Source organism: Struthio camelus, chromosome 3, assembly GCF_040807025.1.
Source record: "Struthio camelus isolate bStrCam1 chromosome 3, bStrCam1.hap1, whole genome shotgun sequence".
NCBI classification, from domain to species: Eukaryota; Metazoa; Chordata; class Aves; order Struthioniformes; family Struthionidae; genus Struthio; species Struthio camelus.
Window position 1 is genome coordinate 49,267,855 of NC_090944.1, and position 17,387 is coordinate 49,285,241.

The 17,387-nt window shown below is 42.9% G+C and overlaps 2 protein-coding genes across 8 annotated transcripts in view; one reads left to right on the forward strand and one right to left on the reverse strand.

Moving 5' to 3' along the window:
• RARS2 (arginyl-tRNA synthetase 2, mitochondrial) overlaps nt 1-10,529 on the reverse strand; it is a 49,730-nt gene extending 39,201 nt beyond the window's left edge. For 2 of the 3 annotated variants that reach the window (XM_068937742.1, XM_068937743.1), the window contains exons 1-5: nt 10,409-10,529; nt 9,521-9,594; nt 8,797-8,902; nt 4,570-4,653; nt 745-842 (exon numbers count right to left, since the gene is read on the reverse strand). In XM_068937742.1, the coding sequence (XP_068793843.1) occupies nt 745-842; nt 4,570-4,653; nt 8,797-8,902; nt 9,521-9,594; nt 10,409-10,447 (401 nt within the window). In that variant the 5' untranslated portion in view covers nt 10,448-10,529. The remainder of the gene's footprint in view (nt 1-744; nt 843-4,569; nt 4,654-8,796; nt 8,903-9,520; nt 9,595-10,408) is intronic. The other variant, XM_068937744.1, reaches the window with a different exon arrangement.
• A 236-nt stretch (nt 10,530-10,765) lies between these two features.
• Nucleotides 10,766-17,387, forward strand: part of ORC3 (origin recognition complex subunit 3) — a 47,255-nt gene continuing 40,633 nt past the window's right edge. For 3 of the 5 annotated variants that reach the window (XM_068937737.1, XM_068937738.1, XM_068937741.1), the window contains exons 1-3: nt 10,774-10,878; nt 13,593-14,021; nt 15,652-15,706. In XM_068937737.1, the coding sequence (XP_068793838.1) occupies nt 13,965-14,021; nt 15,652-15,706 (112 nt within the window). In that variant the 5' untranslated portion in view covers nt 10,774-10,878; nt 13,593-13,964. Of the gene's footprint in view, nt 10,879-13,592; nt 14,022-15,651; nt 15,707-17,387 lie in introns of all 5 variants that reach the window. The other 2 variants (XM_068937739.1, XM_068937740.1) reach the window with 1 other exon arrangement.

Consider the following 17,387-nt stretch of genomic DNA (forward strand, 5'->3'; position numbering starts at 1 on the left):
AGCATTTACCTGAAAAGTCTTGCAAACTAATTGAGCTAGATCTGCAGATTGTTGTTTCTTCTTTATTGATCAAAGGAAAAACAAACAAACAAACCAACCCCTCCCTCCACAGTTGTTTGTCCCTAACAATAAAGTGGAGGTTGAGCTATGAACATTCAGCTCTCAAATTAAAGCCAAGTGCTTACTTTCTGTGACTCAGGAAGCCGACAAAGGAACATAAGCGGACAAAAATATTTATACATAAAGAGGTCTGAGTCAGCTGCTTTTCTTTCCACGAGCAGGAGAACGCAAACAAAATTGCACTGGCCAGAAACAGCACTGGGCCAGCAATTCCGAAGTTTTAGCAAGATAAATGCATGACTGCTTTAGCAAGTCAGGGAGGTAGCTATTAAAGAAATCCATGCAGCAGGGTTGGAAAATAAACTGAAGCCCAGGTGGAAAAAGAAGTAGGCTATTAGCTGAAAATTCAAATTATGTTCCCTGATAAAATAAAATAACAAAAATAAAAGACGCCTACTTACAAAGTGAAAGATACTATCCTCTAAATGAGGATATTCTTAGTGGATGGCATTGAGAGGCCTGAACTGTTTAAAAACCAAAAAGGCAAATAGGACAGATTATTAAATACAGTTCAATACAATACTATAAATATAGTTTAACTTCACGGGCATCGTACATTACGACAATGAACGTCAGTCAGCAAGATAAGGCAATTTTCTCAAAGGACTCATCGCATGTGCTTACCTAAACTCAACCACTGCCTTTTGTCTAGGCACTGTAGAGAAGAGTTCACTTTTTATTCCATATTCTGAGCCATCTTTCAACACCTGCTGCAACACAGTCTAAAGCACAACAAAGAAAATGCGAGGAAAATATGTTTCAACGACAGAACGTTGAATCAGAAAAACTGTGTACCAACCACACAAGTCAATCCTACAGATGTTACTCACGTAAGCAATCAGATTGCTAGTTTGCCAATGAGACAGAAATACCATTAACTTTTGAAAGCTGCATCAGGTCAATTAAAAAAAGAGAAATTTCAAGCAGCGACTAGGCTGATTTTGTTGAAAACTTGAAAGGATAGGGAATGCCTACCATTCTCCAAAAGTCATTGTTTAGTTAGGTAACATGACGGGGCAAGAGAGTAACCCGGGGTTAATTAGTGGGCAGGAAGGGAGAGTCAGTCCAAGGATATGGGTAGGGCAGTGACCTCATTCAAAGTGAGGGAGTCCTCCTCTTGCAACGAGGAGTCTCATCTTACCCTAATCAGGACCCTCACCTCTCCTTATTCAGGTAACACATTTTAAAATAAAGGCTATCCTGTAGAACTAGACCATAAAACTGGACAAAGCCTACGAGTAGGCTTGACTAGATAATTTACCTCACGGTGCATTCAAATTTTCGATCCAAGGCTTTAGTCAAGGTGTGAACATTTAGAATGCAGGGGATACCCACAGTGCATGGCTCAGCCAGATCACATAGGCCCAACCCATTTAGGACACACGAAACTTCCCTCACACTCCTTGTGATTGAGGGCCTGCAAGACATACCGTGTGCTCTGACTGCATGAGCGTTACCAGATGTATACAGATCACCCAAACAGCACACGAGCACTCCTCTCTCTCTCTCCAGAGAATCTCAGAAATATGAGCCTTCTAGTCGTCCTGATTATCAATAAAGTCACTCTAAGAGACCAAACAACCACTGCAGCATCCTCTCCCTCACTTCGTTGCAGGTAGACTGAAACAACAGCTCATGGAAAGTACCTTATGGGTTGGTCATTACTATTATACTATGTTATACTAAAGAGATATTTAAACATCAATCAATGGTTTAAGTGAAGATAAAGCAGACATGAAAGAGGCTTAACCCTTTCTAATTTGGGTAGTATAAATTTAAATTGCTTTTGTTAGGTTATGTGATAAAAACCTCATCCTCACAAACACAGAGAGGCACAGAGGAACAATGGCAGGTGGGAGAACCTCAGTAACCCTGTCAGAGGAATGAGCCCCTACTCCAGCTCCTCCCAGGGCCGCTCCAGGACAGCCATACTGTCCATGTGGGAAACCCAGCAAGATGAATCAAAGGTGGTGACTCTCCAAACCACCTCACAGGCGGAAGGCAGTTACTGCCTAGCAGCATGGTACATATCACAGGATGTAAGAAAAAAAGCATTTTGGGATTGTACAAGACTTATTATCGGATGTTTAGGGAAGGGACCAAAGGCAGGAGAAGGGAGGGATCAAGATGGTTTGGGAAGAAGTAAGTGTGGCAAAACAGAGGAGTAAGGGGATAAAGGGAGCTGGTCCCCTGCTAAAAGGGCTGGTCAATATGCTTCTGTAGCCATGCCCTGCACTTGATCAGTACAGTCTGTCCTATCGTCTTACTGAATTCCATTTCTAACTGTTCCCCTGGGTGAGGAATTCTCTCTTCTGTGTGCATTTGTGTGTGTGGAGGTCTAAGAGCTAGTAACTGGTGCAGGACCACAGATCAGAGTGCCTGAGTGTCTGTGGGGCCAGCAACTGTAGCCAGTGAGGGTATGCATGTCAATGTGCGATTGCTATTAACTAGGAGGCCACATTAGCCGGTGAGTAAGTTAAGTGGCCTGGGAGTCAGGTGTGGCTGTCTGTCTGTCTCTAGCAGTGAGACCACAGGGGTAGTTGGCTACTGGAGGGACCAGGGGAGTTCCAGGCAACTGCCTGCCAAAGGGGCTGTGGAGTCTGAGGTTGACTAAGGCCTTTCCTGTTGGAAGACAGTGTGCATACACAGGTGGGAATAAAAAAAACAGGAGACTTGCACAAGAATTCAAGCCTCCTTAAGTTCACAACAGGAAGAAGAAAACAAAACAAATGTGCATTTTACTAAAAACAGCTAGGTCTTCCTAGGTACCAAAAGCCATCCTGCCTTTTACTCCTTAAGCACCAAAGGCGGCCTACTATTCAGTCCTCATGTGTCCAAACAGTCCTCCTTCCCTCCTCCCTCCCCCCCCAATAAACAAGTCCCTCTACATATCTTCTATACTTCTGTTTGTCACAGAGATGCCAATGTACTACAAAACCTAATACCTGAAGCTCTAAGTATTGGACAAACTCATTGGAAAATATAGAGGCCTTTAACCACATGAACTAAAGTGGAAATCTCTTTCCATTCAGTGGGAAGAGATTTTTTCCAAAATAGCCTTAAAATTCTTCTGCAATAGTTATTGGAGAGATAGAAGAAAGAATCGCTCCTGTAGAGGAACCTTTAATTCCATTCTTATTACAGCACCTAATACGGAAAGGTGCACACACGCACAAATCATGAAATTCGTCATAGACCTGTTCTCCTTACCAATGAGATTCACAGCTAAAGCTCATCTCCTCCTTTTCCCTTTGTGACTTAACGCAAAAGTTTATGTCCTAATTCCACATTTTTCCAGCATTTTTTCTGAGGCCACACAGTTCTGCCTGAATCCTAATGCTGACTAGAGTCCCCAAAGGGAGAAGGCCTCGTGAAACCCTGACCGTGAATAAAATTTAATACTGAAACTACTCTCAGTGAGCAGTCAGTTGCTATGTTCTTATCAAGATGGATTATAAATAGCCAATGCAAAACTAAAGGGATTTTTTTAGGCAATAAATAAAGCAATTAATTGATAGCAACGCCTAGGCATTAGCAATTCCTAAAAAGAAAGAACCTCATCACTTAGGAAAGCTGACTACAAGCATAAGTGAACAGTGAAAGTTCTTGCAGAAAGAGGGCTTCACCAGTACTAGTTAGGACCTGATTTCCTGTCCCTCAATTCATGTGAGGTTATTTTTTTTCAAGATCACAATGTCATTTGCCATAAGCATTGCCTGGCCTATACACCAACGCTTTGAATACCACCACAATGTAGTTTGCACCACAGGTTCCCTAAATCGTCTTAGCAAAGCTTTCATCCAGTCCCACTCTAACACAAGAACTCCAGTCCATCAGTACCAGCCTTCCACTGTCTTCCTCAAGCTCTTGCAAATACTCCAGAGTGTAATTGAGACAGCAGTCTTACAGATAGAGTGGTATCTTCCTTTTACCATGTTATTACTTTAACAAATGAAGCTTTCAGTTTTGGTCAGACGTTGGGCTTCAATGAACAACGCTTCCTTTGTTTTGTAGCAAAGTATGAAACGGTAAAACTGCAGTCAGTATTTTCAAATATCTTTCTACCATCCTTCTCCATTTTAAGCAAGAGTCTTCACATTCAAGATTAAAACTTGAGTTCATACTTTAGAAACTCAAAGGACATGACAAGTCTACCTTTTCTCCTCCCCCTTTTCCCTTTAAAAGAAAAAAAAAAATTTATAATTATCAACTAAAGGTACATACATTGTTTCCTCATATATTTTTAAAGAGTAAAGTCCTGTGACCCTCATCCCAAATTCCGGGCCTACGTAAAGAAAAAGCAGTAACAGGAATCCTTGAGGAGAACACATGAAAGATAAATAGTTTTACATAGATAATACCTTTCAAAGACAACAGTAAGTATTTTTGAGTTTTGTACTGAATAATTTATTTTTACCTTAGCGCACCCGAAATATCAGCAGTACTTACCTTTGCTAGCAATTCCCTGTTTATCGTAAAGTTCACTGTTCCTGGACCAGTGCTGATTTCACTCACTACAGCATCACATTTTAGCTGAAACAAAAGCAGAACTCCTTCATGTAAAAAAGTAAATTGAAAAAAAAAAAATCCTTTATTAATTCAATCCATTAAAAGTATCTAATGCAATTCATCAGATTGGAAGAAACCACAAATGGATCATTTAATCCATTTTGCTTCCGTCCCTGCATATATCCAATCCGCATTTCTTTCTTTAACTGGAAGCAGTAGTTGATCCCTTTATACATACAGAAGCTGAGATATATCTGACAGTTTACACTATACATGACAGCACATTGCAAAAAAATACATATAACCAAGATCAATCTCTTAAAGAAAACCTGAGATAGAAGTTTCAGGCTGCTGTTTCTTAAAGCTCTTGGATTTTAAGACCAGTAACATTCTGCAGCATCCAACGATTAAAAAATAAAGATGTTAAAGGCCAATACATTAAAAAATTGCATTTAAAGTGTCCATAAGACACGTTTTGAAAATTCCGAACCCTTAAGGAATATCTGGGCACCCAGGCTCTAATGTCAACCTTCTCCTTGCACAAGTTGTGGTCTCCTCTGAGGCTAACAGTTTTGGCTTCTTTCTTATTAAACTAGTTGCCTTTCATAGCCAAGAAACTTTCTCAAAAAAAAAAAAAAAAAAGAAAAAAAAAAGGAAAGCATATAAAAGACAACACAATCACTTGGTTATTATCTTCGACAGAGGCAAGCCATATGCTCTTACAGAAGAGTATAAGCATGAAAAAGAAATTCTGTTCCCATGTTAGGCCTCACGCTCAGACACTAATTTAAACATGTGATGAAATCATTGTTAGCTTTCAAGTTCCTTAGCCTTCAGAAGCTCCAAAAGAAACAAATTCCATTGTTTAATCACAGGCTATATGAAAAAAGATTTCTTGCATTGATTCTGAATTTCCCAGTTCATTTTATTAAAAGTCCTTTTAACTTATGTTTTAGGACAGAAAATAAAAAAAAGGAAATTCCCACTGGACTTTCTCCATATTGTTTGTTCTGCTACACATTTTACAAATATTCTGTCATTTGCATCTCAGTGTTTTTCATCTCTCCTTAATACAAGCGTTCATCCGGCCTCTCTACAGCTTTACCAGCCTTTTCTCCAAACACCCTACGGCTCTGTAGTAACTAGATCTCCTCATGCCTAAGACTTGGATTAGAATGCCACCATGCTGTACAAAGGAATTAAAAAAAAAAAAAAAAAAGTCCCCTCAGCAAAGAGCTAACAGGCCAAAGATGAGACAAGAATCACCCAGCCAGATAAAAATCAAAAGCACATGGAAATGAGACAATTATGACCTTTCTGACAGACAGTTCTTAGCACACCACAGCACATTATGTTTCCTTCAGCATATTCTCATATTTCTTAGGCCTTTTCAGTCATCAAGAAGAATTTTAGTCTCTTCTGCGTAAGCTAAATCTCTGTATTTCCAACTATCGTGACCTATTTCCTTAGTGACTGAGAGCATACTATTAAATCTTGAGGCACACCATCAACTGCTTATCATAAAACTTAGCACCGCCTACTTTTTGCTATCTCTCCACTACTTTTCGATATATAATGATATTATGCCGATTTCTGCGTTACTTACCTTCTTTGTGGATGATATGCTCAGTTTAAATAAATTATATCAAGTGCCTGTCCTTTATCCACTAGCCAACAAAAAAAATATTCTACGGGATTAAAGGTATTTTTTCCTTTACTTAGCCATCATGCTCCTCTCAATTTTGGGGCTTACTCTGATAATCTGTTCTTTTTTACTGTTTTAACTGTTGTTCCACATAAAGATGTGAGGCTCAGTAGCCACAGTTTCTTTAATGACCCACAGTAAATGAAGGAAAGATACATAATATTTGTAGGTTTCTAATCACTGGGAACAGCAGCTGCTTTTAAAGTGGGAGATTTGACACAAGGAAAAATTCTGGAATACGTTGTCCATGGATGCTGTCTTTCTCTGTCCTTGGAGGATTCTAGATTGGAATAGAGAAAGTCCTGAGTAACCTTGTCCAAAAGCTCAGAACAACCTGTTTTGAGCAGGGGGTTGGAATAGATCACTTATTCAGTACCCTTCCAACCTGAATGATCCTCTGATTATAGACTATCTTTAAGTTGTTTCAAAACGTCTGGTTGTACACGCGTGCCTGGCGAGCAAACACAGCTTTGATATTCCGCACTACTGGCTCTTCTTTCACCTCAGTCAGAACATTCATCTCTCACAAGAATAGGTCAAAGGCACGGATCTCCTCAACATCTCAGCAGTAAAGAATGAAATGGAGAAATAACATAGCTTCTCAGAAATATTCTGTCTTTATTTGTCCTCTTTAACTCTTGATCGCATAGCAAGCCCACTAATTCTTTCTCAAACTTCCTTTTTCAGATGCAAATGAAGAATCTTGCTTGTACTTTCATTTTTTGATCTTTCCTCTTTGCGACTAACTTTGGCACAACTTCCTAGTTTATACTCCTCTTCATTGGCATCACTAAGACAGTTTTAGATTGTAAAGGATTTTTTCCAGCTCAAATGATCCCTCAGCCACAGTGATTTACTCCTCACCTTCTAGTCCCACTTCTGTTCAAGTTTATGCAAACTGCACTTCTCAGATTTTTTTGTTGTCTTCCCCATATGTAACTTTTATTCCTTCAAGCTTTGTGTCATGTTTGCAGACCACTCCCCACTTGTTTTGAATCTTCTTCATGCTGTAGTTACTCTTAATGCCTCAACTACTGCCATTTCTCAGACTACCACTTAAGAACATGAGCCTGTCTGCACACGCCTGAAAAACACACCGTTCTAAGAAACCTCAGTTTCAAGCGCTTGGGGATTCTGAACTCTGTCCTCTTTAACCCACAGGCTAAAGTTCTCCATTGTCGCTCCAATGCTAGATTTTGTCGTCTTTGGTTTTTCAGACCATTGCATACTCATTTTTTCCCCCTCAAGTTTTGGGGATCAGTACGGACCACAGTACACTCTTTATATAGTGCCTCCTAACTTCACAACTATTATTTACTCTAAATTGTTTTAAAACAATACTTTCTTAGGAAATTATCTAATAGTCTTAATCTAATCCTACTTCTCCAATTCCCTGTGAAGATTCTGTGTGCGATTATACTAGATGTGGTCATTAAGCTACTCTGTGCCTGGAGGAAGGCACAGAGCGCACCCTCAGCAAGTTTGCTGATGACACAAAACTGGGAGGAGTGGCTGACCCACCAGAAGGCTGTGCTGCCCTTCAGAGGGACCTGGACAGGCTGGAGAGGTGGGCAGAGAGGAACCTCCTGCAGTTCAACAAAGGCAAGGGCAGGGTCCTGCCCCTGGGGAGGAAGAACCCCAGGCACCAGGACAGGCTGGGGGTTGACCTGCTGGAAAGCAGCTCTGCAGAGAAGGACCTTGGAGTCCTAGTGGACAACAAGTTAAGCACGAGCCAGCAATGTGCCCTTGTGGCCAAGAAGGCCAATGGTCTCCTGGGGTGCATTAGGCAGAGTGTTGCCAGCAGGTCGAGGGAGGTGATCCTGCCCCTCTCCTCAGCCCTGGGGAGGCCTCCCCTGGAGTACTGGGTCCAGTTCTGGGCTCCCCAGTACAAGAGGGACATGGCGCTACTGGAGAGAGTCCAGTGGAGGGCTACAAAGATGATGAGAGGGCTGGAGCACCTCTCCTATGAAGAAAGACTGCAAGAGCTGGGCCTGTTCAGCCTGGAGAAGAGAAGACTGAGAGGGGATCTCATCAACGTGTACAAGTATCTGAGGGGAGGGTGTCGAGAGGATGAGGCCAGCCTCTTCTCCGTGGTGCCCAGCAACAGGACAAGAGGCAACGGGCAGAAACTGAACCACAGGAAGTTCCACCTGAACCTGAGAAAAAACTTCTTCACTGTGAGGGTGACAGAGCATTGGACCAGGTTGCCCAGAGAGGTAGTAGAGTCTCCTTCCCTGGAGATATTCAAAACCCGTCTGGATGTGATCCTGGGCAGTGTGCTCTAGAGGTCCCTGCTTGAGCAGGGAGGTTGGACTAGATGATCTCCAGAGGTCCCTTCCAACCTAAACGATTCTGTGAAACAAATGCTTGAAGAAAAAAAGCAAACAACCTTATGATGGCTATTACATCTCTAGTCTGCAAGTTCATTATTGCAAATATATGAGATTAATATGTTAGCATACCTTCTCTACTAACGTCTGAGCTTGAAGTTGAAGATCTTGTGCTGAGTGATAACTAGAACCGTCTTGTATTACAGAATCAATGGAAAGCTGGAAATCAGCAACATGCCTGAAAAAAAGCAGAACAGATGACAATCAAGAGAAAAACCTGTTAAAATGATGGGGAGATTTGGCAGATCCAAGCTGACTCTGTGTATGCCATGTCTAGCTCGCAAGCATAAAGCAGTCACAGATACCTGAAAGTTCATATGATTAGAAAACTCAAATAGAAAGCTAATTACTTTCACCCTAATTAATACAATAATCACATGAATATAGGAACACCATTTTATAACAATCAAAAAAAAATCTGCTCATGAATAAATGAAATTTACTTGTTAACATCATTACAGCTCTCAAGCACGACACTGAAAAAAAAATCCATAACTCCACACACTTTCTAGGCAGTTTCACATTCAGATCCTAAAGGTTGTAACATGTGCCACACAATCACTGATTATTATTTTTACAGTTTTTACAGTAGTTATGTTTCTTTTGAGCTTGCTTGAAAAAAGTATAGTGATTTAATTAGATTTAAGTATCTTCTTATAATTGGACTGGTATATTAGCTGACGCTTGCTTTCCTTTATTTATTTTTCCCTGAAGTCCTGTTAAGCACGTGTAATAATAAGCACAAGAGAAAATAATATAATACAGCATAATATTGTAACATAAAACAAAAAAATACCTTTTTTTGGAGACAGGAACTGCAGAGATGGACTTTATTAAATTTTCTGGTGGCAGATCCAAAATTTTTGATAGCTAAATTTGAAATAAAGAACAAAGTAGTTTAAATAAAAAAAAAATCCAGTAAAAATACCACTCCCTGTTTAAATACCAGTGGAGGGTGTCATTTATAGTTTGAAGCAAATTTCCTCACAGGTTTAAAAAAAAAAAAAAAAAAAAGCAAATACGTACTAAAAAGTCCGCTATTTGAAGCCCGCTGGTTTAAAGTATGCAATACAAACTCAACAAAGGAAACACGTCCCAGAAAAGGCTAGATGTAATACTATACATAGCTTCTTTTTTTCCCCTTAAGGAACCCGATCATTCCCCTAAACGCCCTCTTCTACCCACCCTGGCTCTATATCTTACTTAGCTTATCAGGTACGTAGTAAGCAGGACTAAGAGTACCGTACCGCGCAAGGGTATCACTTTTCATATAAGCTACCAAAAAAGCCGAAATGAAAACTCTCTTGCTCAATGACTCCGGGGCTTAAGTTAATGGGGAGGGGAACGGAGTCAAAGCCTGAGGCACTGCTGCAGGCCTGGTTCGTGAGGGGAGCCCTAAAAAATGGGCCTAACGTGAGCAAGAGGGGGCCGGGGACCCGCCTCGCACCTGTCACCAACCGCCACCGCGGGAGACGCTCGTGTTCCCCCCCCCCCCCGCCCAGGCCTACGAGGGGGCGGGGCGGGGACGCCTGCGTCGCGGCCCTAGGCAACCGGTCGGGACCAACTGTGAGACTGCCAGAAAAGGGGTTGGGGCTAGAGGGGAGGTCTCGCTCTGGGTACGCCGCTCCCTCCCGCAGCAGCCGCCCTTCTGGGGAGGAAAAGTGCGCCCAGAGGTGCGGCGTACCTGGGAAGCGATGACTCTCCGAAAGGAACAGGCTGCCATAGCTGCGTAGGGAGGCGGAAGGTCATAGTCGTCCCTCCCCACCCCGTCCCTTTCCTCTAGCCCAGGGGCGGGACGGATTGCACCATTCTCAGGACGGGGGGGGGGAAGGGAAGGGAGAGGCCATCAGCTCCGCTTGGCTTGGAATGGTGGGGAGGGGATAGGGGAAGGCATAAGGAGAGCCGGCCGTCCCTTTATAGGGGGAAAGGGGGGAGAGCAGCGAAAGGAAAGCAGCAGGTTTCTAGCGTTTCACGGATAAACAAGGGCGCCCTTCTCGAAGTGCGCGTGCGCCGCCTCTCTCCGCCTCCCTGTGCGCCCCCGGCCACCTCCCTCCCCCCCCGCCCCCTGTCCCATCCTCCGCGGGCGGTTTGGCCGTTACCGCCTGGGGCTGGGAGCGCGACAGGGGCGACATGAGCACGTGCTCCGTCTCTAAGGTGAGCGGGGGAGGGAGGCGGACGCCGCTCCCCAACCGCCGCTCCTGGCACGCGGGACCGCGGTCCGCGTGCGCGGAGGGCGGCGGGGGCGGGGAGGGGGATGGGGATGGGGATGCGCCGCCTGCTCCTCGGCCTTGCGCAGCGGGTGGCGGCCGGGGCAGCTGGCGGCCTCGGATGGCGGCGGGCGGAGCCGCCGAGCCCGGCCCTACAGGGGCAGCCTCCGGCTGCCAGCAGTGCGCGACCCGCCTCGCTCCGTGGGCAAGTCCCTGCCGAAAGCGCTGATGGTTCTCCAGCTTTGGCCGGAAATTAAAAATTGCCCAGGGAGCCTCCCTTGTTCTAGTATATTTTTATCATCCCTGCTTTTGAAAAGAAATTAGAGAAAAAAACTCATTAAGTTGTATCTCTTGCATCACACTGACATCGGCTTGTTTCAGTGGGAGGGATAGTGTTTATGTGCCCTGCACAAATCCCTACCTCTTAAATCGTTACTTTTTTGTGATGGGAATGATTATTAAAAGTGATTCTTTTCTACTCCATCCTCTCTAATGTGTATAGTCCTGTTCTCCTTTTGATAGTTGATGGTCCATGCTGACACCTGCGGTACTAGGAGATGCTAGAGCTTCTATTCCAGGCTGAGTTGTTCTGTATAATTGGTCCTCATCTGCTGCTCGGAGTTCCCTGCCTAAACTTGGCTCTTGTGTTCCATGTCTGGTCTTTTTTTTATATATTCATCCAGTGCTGTTTCCATGACTGCTTGCTCCCTAGCTCACAGTTGCCCCATTCTCTTGTCTTTTCCCTTTCCTTGCAATGTCCAGTCTCCTCATCTCTCTTCTTCAAATCTCTGCCTTTGCCCCGATGCCCACCCACTTTACCCAAGGCATTTCGGCTTCTCAGAATATATATGTGTCTCCCTTGTGCTGCTTCTGCCTTGCTCCTCTGTTTTTCTCTTAGTGTACAAAAAGCACTTACGGTTGAAGTAAAATTCACATATAACTGAACTGAGCAGCAGTGCTGTGGCTGCACATTTTGCCACTTTTAGCTGAAATAACATAGGCATCACTTGGTGTTACTTTTGCAGCATTCCTTAGGTATTCCCCTTGAAACTAATTTTAATGGTGAAATATAAATAAAACATTATTTGCTGTCATTTACATGTAATGTTACATTTCTTTGTTTTTTTTCCCCTCTAAGTTGAAAGTTCATTTTTGGCCTGTAGTTAGGGTTCGCTGTAGGGGAAGTACGATCATTAGAGAGTGTTAATGTAGAGGGAGGCTTTAAATTTTGTGTTGGAACACTAAACTCCTTATTTCCTGTCCTGCCTGATTGTACAGTGAACAACAGCTGTGCTTCGCAGCAGAATGGAATGCATTTTTTCACAGGAAGACTCCTCTTTGTATTGTATTTCTTTGATTTGCGATGAGCGCTCCTGGATCCTTCAGTGTGGAAGTCACTGTACATGTTATTACTGTTAGGGATAAAGGGAAGTACTTCCAAACAAAGTTAAAAATTAATCTGAAGTAATCAGATTTCCGTTTCAAAAATGTCTGTTACTTTAAAGTAGTTCTGTAATGAAACGTCCCTCACTTATGTCCTCTGTCTTGCATGTGATACTTCTTTCCCATATTATAGTGTGGTCTTTACTTTGTTGAGTGATGTAGGGGAAATCTGATGCTTGCAAAGCATTAAGCAAAGGATATTTACATTTCGTTTAACTTGAGCATATGTTTCTTCTGACACGTACATGGATTATACAGTTAATTTGGCTTATTCCAGTTAAAATGTCTTGAATTAGTATTTTGACATAATACGCGTACTGCAATATAAATGAGATTCTAGATGACCTTCTCACAGAATCACGGAATGGTTGAGGTTGGAAGGGACCTCTGGAGATCATCTAGTCCAACCCCTCTGCTCAAGCAGGGTCATCTAGAGCGTGTTGCCCGGGACCCTGTCCAGATGGCTTTTGAACATCTCCAGGGAAGGAGACTCCACAACCTCCCTGCACAACCTGTGGCAGCGCTCTGTCACCCTCACAGTGAAGAAGTTTTTCCTCGTGTTCCGATGGAACTGCCTGTGGTTCAGTTTCTGCCTGTTGCCTCTTGTCCTGCCGCTGGGCACCACAGAGAAGAGTCTGGCCCCGTCCTCTTGACACCCTCCCTTCAGATACTTGTGCACAATGAAAGGGGATCTCAGTCTTCTCTTCTCCAGGCTGAACAGGCCCAGCTCTCGCAGCCTTCCCTCATAGGAGAGATGCTCCAGTCCCTCGAATCATCTTTGTAGCCCTCCGCTGCACTCTTTCCAGGAGCGCCACGTCGCTCTTGTAGTGGGGAGCCCAGAACTGGGCACGGCACTCCAGGGGAGGCCTCCTCAGGGCTGAGCAGAGGGGCAGGATCACCTCCCTCGACCTGCTGGGACAAGGGCACATTGCTGGCTCATGGTCAACTGGTTGTTCACCAGGACACTCAGCTCCTTCTCTGCAGAGCTGCTTTCCAGCAGGTCAGACCCAGCCTGTCCTGGTGCCTGGGGTTCTTCCTCCCCAGGGGCAGGACCTTGCACTTGCCTGTGTTGAACTGCAGGAGGTTCCTCTCCGCCCAGCTCTCCAGCCTGTCCAGGTCCCTCTGAATGGCAGCACAGCCTTCTGGTGGGTCAGCCTCTCCTCCCAGTTTTGTGTCATCAGCAAACTTGCTGAGGGTGCGCTCTGTGCCTTCCTCCAGGTCATCGATGAATACGCTGAACAAGACTGGACCCAGGACTGACCCCTGGGGGACACCGCTAGCTACAGGCCTCCAAATAGACTCTGCACCACTGACCACAACCCTCTGAGCTCGGCCATCCAGCCAGTTCTCAATCCACCTCACTGTCCACTCGTCTAGCCCACACTTCCCGAGTTTCCCTAGGAGGATGTGATGGGAGACAGTGTCCAAAGCCTTGCTCAAGTCCAGGCAGACAACATCCACTGCTCACTGCTCTGCCCTCATCTACCCAGCCAGTCATTCCATCAGAGAAGGCCATCAGGCCATCAGGTCAAGCCTGATTTCCCTTTGGTGAAGGCATGCTGACTGCTCCTGATCACCTTCTTGTCCTCCATGTGCTTAGTGAGGACCTCCAGGATCAGCTGCTCCATCACCTTTCCAGGGCTGGAGGTGAGGCTGACAGTTTCCTGGCTCCTCCTCCTTGCCCTTTTTGAAGGCTGGAGTGACACTGGCTTTCTTCCAGTCCTCAGGCACCTCTCCTGATTGCCATGGCTTTTCAAAGAAAATCAAGAGTGGCCTTCATAATGAAATTGTTCCAGAATGTTTAGAATATATAGAATAACCACGCCTTTTCTCCAGTAATTTTTAGATGGTTGTTCATATCTGTGGTAAAATAGAAAATATCAGAGGCTGTACGCAAATGCAGTTACAATGTGAAAATCCTCATAATTATTTAATACATCAAAAACATAAAATGTAACAGGTAGATTGCCTTTTGTGCTGGGCATAGTTAAGTTATTTCTTTGTTAATGTAATGTGATCTCTTTTTGTAGGTTTAAGAGAGATCTTTTCAGATTTTACTGATGTTTTTAACTGATTCTTATTTTAGAAATTGAAAATAGTAATACTTAGAAAAGCTTTGATCTCCAGTTCATAAAGCTGTTTTTCAGAGGACGGCAGTATTGTTGCAGATGATGTTCTTCAGTTTCCTCATTTGTATGAGAAGGGATAGAACTTGTCCAAAGTCACTCAACAGACTGTGGTCTCAATTGGACACATCTGAGTTTTATTCCCGCTAGGTCATTCTTGCAATAGTAGTTGCTGTCTTAGAGTTTATTAATCTTTGGTTATTTAAGCATCTCCGTTGGGTAACATGGGATTGAATCAGTCTTCTTATGCACCTTAGATTTTTTTATGTTTCCTTCCCCCTTGCATGAGCACGTCACAGTGAGAGTTGAGGGAAGCATATGATTTCTGATCTACAGGGAAGTATAACTGTTGAAAAAAGATGTGTTTTGTTTGGGGAGGAGAGAGAAATTTCAAAACTTCTAGAGGAAAATGAAAAAATCTTCCAGAATTCAAAGCTGATTATTTATGTTTGATTTCCTTTTGCCTGGTGAAGCAGAGATCTAAATGGGACGTGGTTTCTGTTGGGCAGATTTCTTTGGAGGCAGGGTCTTCGTTTTTCTGAATGCTTTTCCAAGCTGTTTGTCATCCTGCTTCTAACCATCTTTACTTCTTTAAAAACTTACTTTGAGTTGGGATGCGCATGTTGCTCTTGGTAGCAAGGCAGCGTTGTATGCTTTTGTAAGTGGCTCAACATCCATTGTGTTATTCTGGATCTCCTTTTCTATGCATCCTAGCCTCTTATGCTCTTCCCCCTTCCCCCCCCCCCCCTTTTTTTTTTAACTGAAGCGCTACTGAGAACTTAATTATTGAGATGTCCTCAGGGGATTCTTTTCCTGTAAATTCCAAACGTAGTGAAGGTATATGACAAGTTTAAATTTTCTTCTCTGCTGTTGTTCAGTTGGTAGATGAATTGAAAGACATAATGAAAAGTAGAAAAGCCCCTCTTAAGTATGCTGGGACATTACTTCCAGCTTGAAAGAGGAAAGTAAAGAGCGAGTATAGAAAGTTAGTCCGTCTGGAGTTGATGTCCTTAAGACATTGGCCAGCAATTAAGTTGTTGGTTTAATGGAACGCTGAGGTTAAAGGGGAATAAAGTTACTCCTCTGGCCTCAAGAGCCCTGGTGAGACTGATGCTCATCTTGAAGTTTATATTTTTCTTGCTGTTCTCTAGGGCTGCTTTGTGTTTAAACCAAGTCCCAAGAGGAGAAGGGTATCTCCAAAAACAGGTTAGTGCATTTTGGTGTATGTTGCTATGCTTTGGAAGGGTTAATCCTGAAAGCTTCAATTCTCTTGGCATTCTGTGATAGCTGTGTGAGGATTTCTGTTGCTCCTTGATGTCAGTATTGCTGCAAGCTGTCGTTTCTTCAGAAGTACCTCAGTCAGTTATTGGCTAGTGTGACTGTTTTTTCAGCTTAGGCAATCAGCAGAGTGTTGCTATCATTGTCTTTGCAAAAAAAGAACAAAAAAAATTTAAGAGAGTTCTTTTTCATGCTACCATAAATAGATACTTTGTCAGTCAGCAAACTGTCTGAAGAGGCTGAGTAAGCTGCTTCCAAGCTGTACTAGTCAGAAATGGTAGCCCATTCAGAAAACTGATCATATTTTAAGGTGGCTTGCCTAAGTCTCTTCAGGAGAAAAATAAAGAAAAGCCATGTGTGAAGATCTCATGGCTTCTATCTACTAGTCCTTGTTATATGGATTGGAGGAAATAAAGTATATATGATGTGTATATGCATCTTTTTGCCATCTGAGAAAGACTGAACAGGACCGAGTCTTACTGCAACTACAAATAATGCTGCTTAAATAGTTGATATTTGAGAATTGCTCAGGGAACTTATTGTTCTTATTCCCAGGTTAAACTTTTTTTGGCAGCACCCGAGCTATCAAAAGCTGTGTCTAGTTGTTTAAAAAGGGGGTGGTGGCTAGTAATTAAGCCAGATTTTTTGAAATCACCACGGGATCTTTCGTTACTAGAGGGACTTACTACAACACCTGCTTTAAAATTAATCCAAAATTGTTTTCCATGAGAGTTGGCACACCTGTATCTCAGGGAGTGAGCGGTAGGGAAATATAACCCAGCCTGTCACTACAGATTATTGCAAGATAAATAAACTGACAACCAAGACCTGTGCACTTAAACTGTGTTGGAATTTTACCCTTTACTGAATATTATGTTTTTGTTTTTGCAAGATTAATAATGCTTGGGTAAATCCTGTTAAATGTGTTTTTCCAATAAGCAAACACTTTGTAACAGTGTTTAGTAACTGAACAGTAGTTCAGTTGACTGAACTACTCCTAAAAGACAGGTAGAGGTGAGCTAATCTGATGACTACTGACAAGTAGTTGTTTAGGATGGTATTCTACATGAGCATTCCTTTAATGTGCGTGTTTCCAGTTTGGAAGCCCAAACCTGGCAAGTGTGAAATTTTAGTTGTTTTTGATAATACTTTTGCATCTCACAAAGGCCTTTTGTGCCTGCTGTCTGAATTTTAATAGCATAAAAAGAATATTATTCTTTAGTGTAATACATAAATGATGTGGATTTTTTTTTTGTTTGGTTTGATTCCACTAAAAGCCTGAGGCCTATAAAATCAAAGTGCTATGTATTTAAGTGATTTTCTTAGGGATAAAAATGAGATGTTTGTTTAGGGGAGAGAAAGAAAATGGAGAAAGAGGGAAGTTCATTTACAATTATATGTATGTATATACATTCAATGTTATGTGCTCAACAGTTGGTTCTTTTCTAGAGGTCAAACTAAAGCTGATTCTTCACTGAATAGCTAGTAAATGACCTCTTTTGTAAAATTTTTTCTTTGCCTGTCTTTATAGGTAGAAAAACCTAGTAACTAAGTTTGTTGCTACCTCTAGCAACAGTTAGCAAGTTGCCTACTTAGCCTTCACGCCTTG